General features: G+C 46.0%; 1 protein-coding gene across 1 annotated transcript; it reads right to left on the bottom strand.

The window, feature by feature from the left end:
• Positions 1 to 297: 297 nt before the first annotated feature.
• Positions 298 to 1,873, bottom strand: TMSB4X (thymosin beta 4 X-linked). The gene is made up of 3 exons (XM_065677442.1): positions 1,766 to 1,873; positions 1,072 to 1,185; positions 298 to 767 (listed from the first exon to the last, which is right to left on the bottom strand). Exons 2-3 carry the CDS (start codon positions 1,169 to 1,171, stop codon positions 733 to 735), a joined length of 135 nt encoding a protein of 44 aa, XP_065533514.1. The 5' UTR covers positions 1,172 to 1,185; positions 1,766 to 1,873; the 3' UTR covers positions 298 to 732.
• Between the last annotated feature and the right edge of the window lie 8,830 nt (positions 1,874 to 10,703).

Below are 10,703 nucleotides of genomic sequence, written 5' to 3' on the forward strand. Positions count from 1 at the left end.
CCAATTTTTTGCCTTCATCCATCTCTACATGAAACATTAGAGAATAAATATTTCAAGTGATATACTCACATGGTAACAAATTATAAGGCATGCACTGTTTAATGGTAATATGTCTAAAAGCTAGCTTCGAGGATCACGAATTTATCTACTGGTGAGAGCACGTATTGAAAAAAATGAGACTGGTGATTGAGGTTTGAGTCATCTCCAAAGGTTTTATAGTATCCTGTGTCTCAGTACCGGCTCTTATGCTTCATATCCTTTGATACAGTTCTCCAAATAGAGGACATAAATACCATCCAGGTTTTAAAACATTTTATTTGCATATTAAAAAAATTGTGCATTCCAATAATTAAAATCATTTGAACAAAAAAAAAAAAAAAAAAAAAATGGCACTCGATTAACTGCATTTTACAGCTCGCAGGACCTTGGTACAGCTTTGCATTTATTCGTGTGTTACTCTAGTTTACTGTAGTCCCACCCAAGTTCTTCTTTCATCAACATGCAAGCTCTTTCATGCCACCAGGACCAAAGCCAGACAGGCAGAGGGAAAGGCAGCGCCTTCATTCAGTGTCAGTAGTTCTCTCTATTCTTTTGATGTGAAAGGGGCAGTACAGTCATTTTAAACTTTATCCAACCTCTTTGCATCTTACAAAGTTAAACAGCTAAAAGAAGTAAAATAAGAAGGCAATGCTTGTGGAATGTACAGTGCATAATTTGGAAGGGCAGATTTCATTACGATTCCCCGGCTTGCTTCTCCTGTTCAATTGCTAAAAAAGGGGAAAAAAAGAAAAAGGAAAAGGCAATGAAGATCCAGAACCTGAAATGCATTCACATGACAATTCCTATCATTTGTAAAAATATCTGTATGCATCTATGTACCAAATCAGGACAGAAATAATTGTAAATTAAGCGCTACTAGGCGGTGGGTTCAGGCTTTCGCTGTCTGGCACATTAACAGCCATGTATCTCCCCCCCACGCCGCACCCCGGCCCCCCGCCTGCCGCCCCTCTTTGTCTCCTCCCGCCTCCCAGCCTCCCTTCCTGCCCTACCCCGCAGCCTGCCCGCACTCACTTTCTTTTGAAGGCAGCGGGTTTTTCTCTTGCGTCTCTGTCTTCTTCAATTTGGACTTGTCAAATTTCTCGATCTCGGCCATGTCTGGTTTGTCGGACATGTTGGCAGGTGACCCTGCGTACACGGGGGGAAACAGCCCGTTACCCCCGGCGAGGGCTCCCCGGTGCCACCCCTCCTCTGTCCCCCCGGTGCCGCGCCCAAGGCGGGGAGCCGAGAGCTCAACGCACGCCGAAAAGGACACGCCGGTTCCCCGGCATATTTAAAAACAACAGTAGCAATTTTACAGAGCACTCATTTAATCCACCATCGGAGGCCGTGCAGCTGCCCGCCAGCCGCCGACGGCACCACCCCGTATTTGCGCGATGCCGAGTACAATAGATGGGCAGCGCCCGGCGCTCGCCGCGGGCTTAACTCCTTAAAGTACAATTGATTACAAAATAAAGCTCAGCGACGGCAAATAAACCCGGCTACCGACTACTCCTGCCGCCCCAGACAATAGCTCTTCCCCCCCTCCACACCAACAATAGCCCCCACACCCTGCCCTGCCCGCGGTCCCCCCCCCCTTCAAGGATACCGGGCAGGGCACCGCGCTGCCCGCGCTGGGGGTCCGGGGGGGGGGGGGGGGGGGGAGTAACAGGGTGGAAGGGGGGGCTGCGGGAAGGGGAGGGTGGGAAGGGGGGGGCGCGGGACCCACCGGTGTCGCCGCGCGGTGATGCTCAGCCCCGCCACTCGCTGCTGCCGCCGCTCCGCACGCCGGTATAAAGGGCGCTCGCTGGCGGGGCGGTTTTATCCCCGCGCCTATGCAAATGACAGTGATGTCACCCGCTAACCATTTTGCCGCTTTCCGCCTTTTTCTCTCACTCTCCAACCCCCTCCTCCCCGCCTTGCTTCCTTCCCCTCCCTCCACCCCCCCGCCCCAGCCCTCTTCCCCCCAGCGCACACGCACACGCCGCTACGCGCACACACCGACACATACAGCCGAAAAGCCGAAAATCGCCGCGGTCACCGGGCAGGCTCCGGCTCCGGTTCCGGGCCCGGCCCGCGGGAGGCACCCCCGGGACAGTCCGGTGGCGGGGAGGGGGGGAGCCGCACGGGACCTGGCGCTGTCCCTGGCTCCCTGGTCCCCGCGGCTCCTGGGCCGGTGAGAGGGCAGGGGGACAGACGCAGCCCCCGGCAGCTTCCGCAGCGGCGGCGGCGGCGGCGGCGGGCTGTGCTCGGCGGGAGCAGTGCGGTGGTTTGGCTTCAGCGTGCCTCTCCCCCGGCTGAGCGGGATCTGCTCGCTGATGCTCTTATTCGGATTTCCGCATTTAGACGGAAAAGACGAAACCCTCGTCCCCTCAGAGCTTCGGGACCTGCTCGTCTGCCCCCCCCCCCCCCCCCCCCCGTCTTCTCCCTCCCCTTTCCTTGCTGCCTTTGCAGCCGGGCTGCAGGGAAGGAAAAATGCCGTTGCCGTCCTTCCAGCCCCGCTGCAAGGAAAGGGTAAAGCCCCATTGCTATCCGCGCAACCCTCCTGCAGAGGAAAGGGGGACCATCCCCCACCGCCACCATTGTACTCCCCGTAGCGCCGGGCCGGGCCGCGCCTTGGTGCCGGCCCAGCAGACAGACAGACAGACAATGGCTCCTCCGTCCGCCTACCGCCCGGCCCCGCTCCCCAGCGGCGGGTCCACCCCGGCGAGGCACCGCCCGGCCGGCCCCAGCCGCCTGTGGCGGCGGGAGGAGGGCCGGGGGTTGCGGGCAGAGCCGGACAAGCCGCACCCCAGCGCCGCTGGCCTCCGGATGTTCTCCCCCTGCAGCCCTTCGGGGAGGTCGAACGGCAGCACCGTGCAACAGTCGGTCCTAAAAGCAGTACATTTTGTCTAGATGGGCATTTTCTGTTGGGTAGGGAGGCCAGAAAAGGGGCTATGGCACGGGGAACTCCTGTGAGTGCGTTTATAGTATTGGGTAGTAAGCTGAATTATTCACGTGAGCGAAGTGAAAGACGCGGGGGGCTGTATCTGTGCGTGTGGCTGAATGAGAAGGAGCTGGGGAAATCTCTGCGCCTTTGTCTGGCAGCAGCTCTGGGGAGGAACGGAGGCATGCGTGCTTCCAAGGTGTGAGGTGGACAGGAGCCGGAGCATGAGAATTAATTTCGGCTGCTTTCTGGGACATCTGTAAGGAAACCATGCAGTGTATTGCCCCTTGTTTCCTGCCCTCCGGAGGAGTATCTGCTGCGAGGGTGATTGCTGATGAATTAAAAGCCCTGAGTCAAACAGTATTAATACATGCAAGGAGAACTGTAAATACATCAGTAAATCCCTGGGGATGCTGCTTGCTCTGCTTCATGGCTGTCCTCTCCCCCTTCGCTGGCCATTTTTCACAGCACTTCCAGAGATGTAATTTCAAAAGGATAAAATCTCGTCCCCATGGCAATCCCTGTAATACATGTTGTAGTGAACCAGGATTTCCAGGCAGCCCAGAGTCTTTCTGAAGCTGAGACCCTTCACGTTTAGAGGTGTGGTGTGCAAAGTCTGGTTTCTTCTAGTTCACAAGCACCTCCAAAATGGAGATGAACAGAGTATTAATCACTGAGAGTGATAGTGTGCACTAAAAAGCATAACCATGAGCTAGGGACTGTGTGAGGCTGAAGGCCGAAGGAATCACTTAGGGAAGAAATGGCAAGGAATATACAATATCGTTTCATAATGTTTACAAATTTCCATCATAATGGCATTAGAAGCGTTCGCAAGGGATCTGACTCTGTTAGCTTTTGAGGAATTCTGTAAAATGGGTTTATAGCCTTGTACTGATTTGATGCTCTTAAACATTGAACCTCATGACTAGTAATTGTGAAATTTCTCTGATGATCGGATCATCAGTGTCCCCAATGACATTAAAACCTTGAACTTTCCAGTTTTGACAAAGATTTTTTTGCCTTTTAAGTGAGTGCAATTTTACTACAAATATTCTTTAGTATTGTTCTCTGCAGTTGCTCACCTGTGTGTCTGAGCAAATCAGTATTCCCCTGACCTCAGTGCAGGAAATGCATTTCTGAAATTAAAAAAAACAGTGAATGCTTGTGAGACTGGGGTCTGATTTTTCTGAAGGCGCTTGTTCAGTAGCAGCACTGCCTTCTTTTGCTTCTGCTCATTCTGGGATAGAGCGGCAGGTCCCTTAAATCAGCCTTAACACACAGCCTTAGATGGAGCTTTGCCACTATCTGCAAACCAGGCTCTCTGCTGAGTTTAGATTCAATTACAGTTCTGAGGGACAGAGGCAAATAAAAGATTTACAGTTTGCTGCTTCTCTGCCTTCTTGTATCTCCTCTCTGGTGGATTAATATCAAGATAGTCACAGTCCCTTAGAAATGTCATATGTACTTTGCTACGTATATGAAGACAGTGTTGTTCTGTTGAAGCAAAATGAGGGTGTTGCATTTTGGTGGCAGGACATAGGCTAATTTCTGTGAAAGTAAATCCACTTTATAGCATTTTGTATTAGTGGCATAGCTACAGAAATTGCTTATCTCCCTGTCTTTTTATGTTTGTTTCTGTTTGTTGCTATTTGGAGAATGCAATAAAGGTACGTGTTCATACAAGACTGCCCCATGTCAAATAACCTCTGGGGCTAACTAGAGAGTTAGGGTTAGATTAGATATAGGAAAGAAGTTCTTTATTGTGAGGATGGTGAGGAACAGAACAGGTTGCCCAGAGAAACTGTGGCTGCCCCATCCCTGGGGGCTGGACAGGGCTTTGAGCAACCTGGCCTAGTGGAAAGTGGCCCTGCCCATGGCAGAGGGGTTGGATCTGAATGATCTTTAAGGTCCCTTCCAACACAAACCATTCTGTGATTCTATGTTTCTATAATAAATTCCAAAGCACACTTTGATAGGGCAGAGCTGGCATCCTCAATAAATGTCCTAGGTCACATGGTGTGTGTTGATAGCTAGCTTAGGAATTCTTATTTTGGATATTGATGAGATGCTCCTTCTTCCCCCCCCCCCCTTTTTTTTTTCTTCTAGTTTATTGCTTTAATGGGGTTTGTGTCAGCAGTTTCTTATCGTGATTATTTTTAAAAAAAATCAGTTAACGAATATTTAGTGGTGTAGTACCGCTAGACATGCACTCTCTCAGCCATTTGCATGTTAAAGAGCACTTTTCAGCACATTGCTGATCCCATTTGCAAGAAGGAAATTGGCCCCTCTTTGAAGCTAACACCTTTGAGAGTTTGAATTAGAGCAAGGCTGCAAGTTCTTTCTTGCCTTCTAGGAAATTCATGTAGTAGGAAAGGTAGTAAATGGTAAACCATGGTTCTTGCATCTCATTTATATGTCCATGTTTCAAGCCTTGTAAAAAACACAAACGCTCCTTTTCCAGGTAAGTATGTACTGCTCCCATTTGTGAAAATGTGGCAATAGAAGACTTGCTCAAGGCCATGCAACAAGGGCTTAATCAGGGATTAACAGATGTCAGGGGAAATGTCTGTATCTCAAATTGACTTCAGTGGGCTTTTCCTTGAACTCTGTTTGACGAATGTTTTGAAACATGATCAGGAGCAAAAATCTTGTAACCTTATGTTAATTCTGCCACAGAGTCTATGCATTAATTATAAATCAAAACAACCCAAACAATTAGGGGAACATTAAATGTCTGTGTGATAAAACACCCAGGATTAATTCCCATCTCAGCTTATTATTCATAATGGGATCCCGGGCACATCAGATGACTAGCAAGATAAAAATAAACTCTGTATGTAAATTTCTCCATCATATGGAAAATAAATTAAAGGAAGAGAAGCCAAGTGATTGTTTTCCAGGTCTCAGTTTCACATGCGAAATCTTCTTTTCACATGCTTGACTGTGAGAGAGAATGCTTTCTCTCACTCTGTATACTGCTAGAGGAAACAGGAGCTGGCAGTGATCCTGAGGAGATAATCCCTTTGGGTAGCTCCTTGCTGCACTGCCTCCCTGCCAGCAGCAGAAGGGTGTGATGGTAACATCAGGGTTTGGGTGTTCTGTTGTTGAAACGCCAGAGCACAATATTTGTGGTGTGTCACATACCACTGAATGCTATCGACAATTAAGAAAGGGTTAATTAATTAATGGAACAACAGGTTTAAGAAGAGAGCCTTCCCATTTCCCCTCTGCTTAATTTCAGAAGAGGATTGCAAAATGCCTGTTTTAGCTGGGCAAATACTGGCACAAATTGGCTTTACAAGTAACAGCGTTTCCTTTTTAACTGTGCTTGACAAACGATACTTTGCAGCAGGTCATGACTTAGAACGTAGTGCTTGTGGGAGAGGAGAAACCAGCTTGGGAAGCTCAGATTGCTGCACAGGAAGCTAAATACTGTCGAGTAGTAAATGCTTCTTTCCTACAGCAGTCTGCCTGACTCTGCTTTCCCTGCCTTCCCCCTACCTGTAAACAGTCAAGAGTGCTGAGCCTTTTTTGTCAATGTATTTGGAAAGCTGTGGCAAAGCAACAGTTTGGAAGCCAGTCTATTTGATACTGCAAATGGAAGGCTGCCTGCTTACAGTCAGTAACAAAGCAAACAAGATGAGAAGACCTTCAGCTGTAGTTTCCAGCTTTTGAGGAATGCTAAGAATTTATAGTCATCATGTTCTGTAATTTTTAATAAATGGAGAAGAAGCAAGAGAAGTATGTTTCCAACTGTAAGAAGGATTTCTTTATCTTTGCAGAGAACCACCAAGCTTCTAGTTACTTGCTTTGTGTGTTTCATGCAGGGGATATTTCACAAAGCGAACTGGAAAATGAACTGTAAGTGCCTGAATTATCTGTTTTGGCTAGAGATCCTTGCTGCCAAATACAAGTGCAAACACTGTGTTTAAAAGTTAACTCTAGAAACAGCGGTTAATATGCAAAGTACCTTGAGGGAGTCAAAAAGAATACCCTAGCACATGTCCTGCCTGAAGAAGGCATCTCTCTGCCAAATTTCACAATTGCTTGTCATCACCTTCTGACTTTTGTTTATGTGAGCAAAAACTAACTTTGAAAGTGTGTAAGTGACAACATCAACATAATGCATCACAAATGCATGATGAAACATTCCTCCTACTGCAACTCAGCAACCTCTTGATCTTCCAATATTAGACTTCTCCTAAGTAAAACTGATAATTATATGGCAGCAGAGATTGCAAACAGACATCTCAGGCACATGGAGAGGCTGGATTTTTATGTCACCATTGGATATGAGTTTCTTTCAATGCAAAGATAAAGCAAGGTATACATTCAAAATACTATGGTCGCTGTTCAACATACAAACAAGTTCATATGTACAAAAGACAAAGCAACTATTCTTATCGGAATTCCATTGAAAAAGGGATGACCAAAGTAAACATGCAGAATGAAACAATGACTAATAGCATCAAACTGCCTAGGCTATTGTATGGGTTTTGGCAGTCCCTTTGGGGATTGCTAATCCACTTGATCATAAGAGAGATCACAGACAGAGGGAAATACCCATCTGAGTATGTCCCCAGGATGCCCATACTGCACACTGTACTCATGGATGAGTTGCAAAGCAACAAAATGTACCTGATGCCATTAACTAGGTACATTATTATTCCAATGGGGTGGATCCTTCCCTTCAAAGCTTGACGTAACTTGACACAACGCAGAAGAGTAGCATAAGTCAGTATGCGTGAGTATACAGCAGGATTAATTTATTTACCTTGGAAAATAGCACTACCCTTGAGACCACACCTCTGCTATGTGCTCTGTAAATTGCTATCTTTGAGCTAGCTTTGAACTAGTGGCAACTGAGAACTCACCCCAGGTTTATTGCTTTGTGTTGATTTTCCTGGGTGGATTTTACCATTTGTGCTGCTAGCCCTATCTGAGGCATTCATTTTAAAACCGTCTTAAGCATATTTAGCTATCAAGTTTCTTTGTGTTTGCGGCTCCCCAAGCCCACACAAGTGCAACAACCTTTTGTCTCTTGTAAGATTGTAGGCAGGCAGGATTTTTCAAAGTTTATGTGTGGGTTATCTGTCTAATCTAGCTATTCGTTTTTCTCCACTACTCCCTTCTTAATTCAATTTATTTTTAGGGGAAAAGAAAAACAACCAACCAACCAAGCCAAAAAGAAAAAAAAAAAAAAAGGGAAAAAAAAAAAAAACCCAAAAAACTAAGCTTGTCACCCAAGCAGATGCAGAAAGGGCTAGGAGGTTTGCTCAAAACCTGACTCACCTCCTTGGTATTCAAGCTTTCACAAGGGTAAGGAGTGATGGAGTGATGGGGGTAAAGAAAGACAGTCATTTAAACTTTACTGACTTGATGCTTTCTTCCAGTTTGTGGTTTGCTGCCAGTTTGTAAAGAGCAAGGGAAAAGAAGTGCTTCTTGTGACTGCCACCGCCGTGGATGTTAGTTGCCTCTGGTGTGTGGTGGCAGGGACTAGGAGTGTGTGTGTGTCCGGGTGGGGGTTGCCTTCCTGAGGGTGAAAGGCACAGTTGAAGTGTGGAGGCTTCATCACCCTACAAACGTGTGTAACAGAAAAGGTTGTCCTGGCACCCAAACAGCGCCGGAAACTTCCGAGTCTTTTGCCCTCACAATTTTCTTTCAAGACAGAGGAGAGTTACGGTATCTGAATGCAAACAGAGGCGGGGACTGGGAGGGACATCTGCTGAAACAAGGTCACATGCACAGGACGTGTGGGTTGAAGAGAACCCTGTGCTTCCTAGGCATTTTCGATTTTCCCAGGCTTGTCTGTGTCTCACTTTCAGTCTCACCTTGAGTAGTATTACTATGGGGGCAATTAAGGCATTAGGTGGGCAGGGGATTCGGGAAGGCATCACTTTGCCCATGGAAGTGTTCAGGTTATTGCATACAGAAGGGTATGGACCAGTGCTAGAAGGGGGGGTCAGAAAGGCATCACTTTGCCCATGGAAGTGTTCAGGTTGTTGCATGCAGAAGGGTATGGACCAGTGCTAGAGGTGAAAGATTGATAAAACTTGTGTTTTTTTGTGTTTAGAGTATCAGGCTTAGAGAAATGCACCCACAGTGTTGCTGTCAGTAAGAAATAGTGGAGCCGGGTAAGTTTTCCCTCATAGGAAGAGGACCCCTCAGAGTTACTCATCATTTCTGGTGGTAGCAGGGTCTGTGGCATCTGCTCAGTCAAGTGTCACCTCTGTTACTCATTGTCAACTAGGTACAAGTTTGTTTATGTCTAGCAGAAACAAAAGCATTCCCTGGCATGTTTTAAGTTTGGTAGGAAGTTACTGCACACGTGCACAGGAAAAACAACAACAGTAACACTAATGTATATTGACGTAGTGGGCTTATTGCCAAAACATGTCACTGCAGGCAGAGGTGTACAGCTACTTTGCACCTGAATGCGAACTATCACACAGGAGAAAGAGCAAAACCATGTAAGCTCCAATTTTTGAGCCCATGTGTGTTTTGCTACTGATATTAATACAGATGGGATTGAATCCAACTTCCATTTATTGCAGTTATTTAGTGTGCCTTAAACAGAATGGGTATGAAACTGGGGATGGTTTCAAACTTCCCAAAGGGAACACATTTGTACTTAAATGCGTAGCCTCTTTATCTTCTGCTGGTTAGTGTCCTACACTTGTAATTTTATTTCACAGCTGCCATCTTGTTAAAATGAGAATTATGGGATGAGAAAGAGAAGCAGCCCTGTAGATTGAACTAGATGTGAGAGTTAGTTGTGTCTGCCCATAAATCACGTCGGTGTGCAGACCCCGTGCTGTTCAAGCAGAGTTGTCCACTAGTAACGAACTGCTGCCACCAGTGGGCTGCGGTTTGTATCGACACGCACTTCCAATGCTACACATCTGCAATACTTGTAATAATAGCCAAAATATTCCAAGACTCCAGGTCTAAAATGAAGGCACTCCTGCACAGGACAGTTGGAGGGAGCTACGTACTAGATAAAACATTCATGTCTGTCTCTGCAGTACACGCTGAGTGTAGATGCTACCCTCTTCATTTAGAAACACTCACAAATTCGGTAAGGGGCAATTTTCTCCCAGTAAACTTCACATCTGCTATTAGTCTTCCCACAGTGGTTTATTTGGCAGAAATATGAGTGTGTATGTGTAAGCTGTAGGAATCAAATTTTTACTGGTGATTGCCATGGTTTTGCACAGCTCAAACATCAGTATTCAAGGAAACACAAGCTTTAGATACTGAAGGGCGGCTTCAGTAGAAAAGATACGTACATGTTCCAAAACAGACACATAAGCTGCAGCATCTTTGAGCACCCAGTGTCTACTCTTGAATAAGTTTAGCAAAGATCTAGAAATTACATCGCTTCAGAATCCCTTAGTGCCTGGTCAGACCTAGTTATCTAGTTAGATTAGAAGTTAGCCTAGTGTGGCTAACACACATTAGGAGGGCTGACTCCTCAAAAATATGATTGTTTCCACCATTTATATGAAAATGTGGCCAGAGATTGTGGTGCTAATAATCCTTACATAAATGTATATGTGCTTGCAACATACATACATATGAATACATAAATATCTACAATCTAAATATACAACGTATAATAAATGACATCTAACATAATACATAATATACTATACATTATATGTTTTACATATTATATATTATATAGTATATGTTACTATACATTATATATTATATAGGTATGTTACATGTTATGTGTTAT

The sequence above is a fragment of the Lathamus discolor genome, chromosome 4, assembly GCF_037157495.1.
Source record: "Lathamus discolor isolate bLatDis1 chromosome 4, bLatDis1.hap1, whole genome shotgun sequence".
Classification (NCBI taxonomy): domain Eukaryota; kingdom Metazoa; phylum Chordata; class Aves; order Psittaciformes; family Psittacidae; genus Lathamus; species Lathamus discolor.

Excerpts from the sequence above, each read along its gene's own strand:
- TMSB4X (XM_065677442.1), bottom strand. The coding sequence starts at position 1,171 with ATGTCCGACAAACCAGACATGGCCGAGATCGAGAAATTTGACAAGTCC. Across the intron at positions 768-1,071 it reads CCCGCTGCCTTCAAAAGAAA|CAATTGAACAGGAGAAGCAA; the intron begins GTGAGTGCGGGC and ends CCCCTTTTTTAG.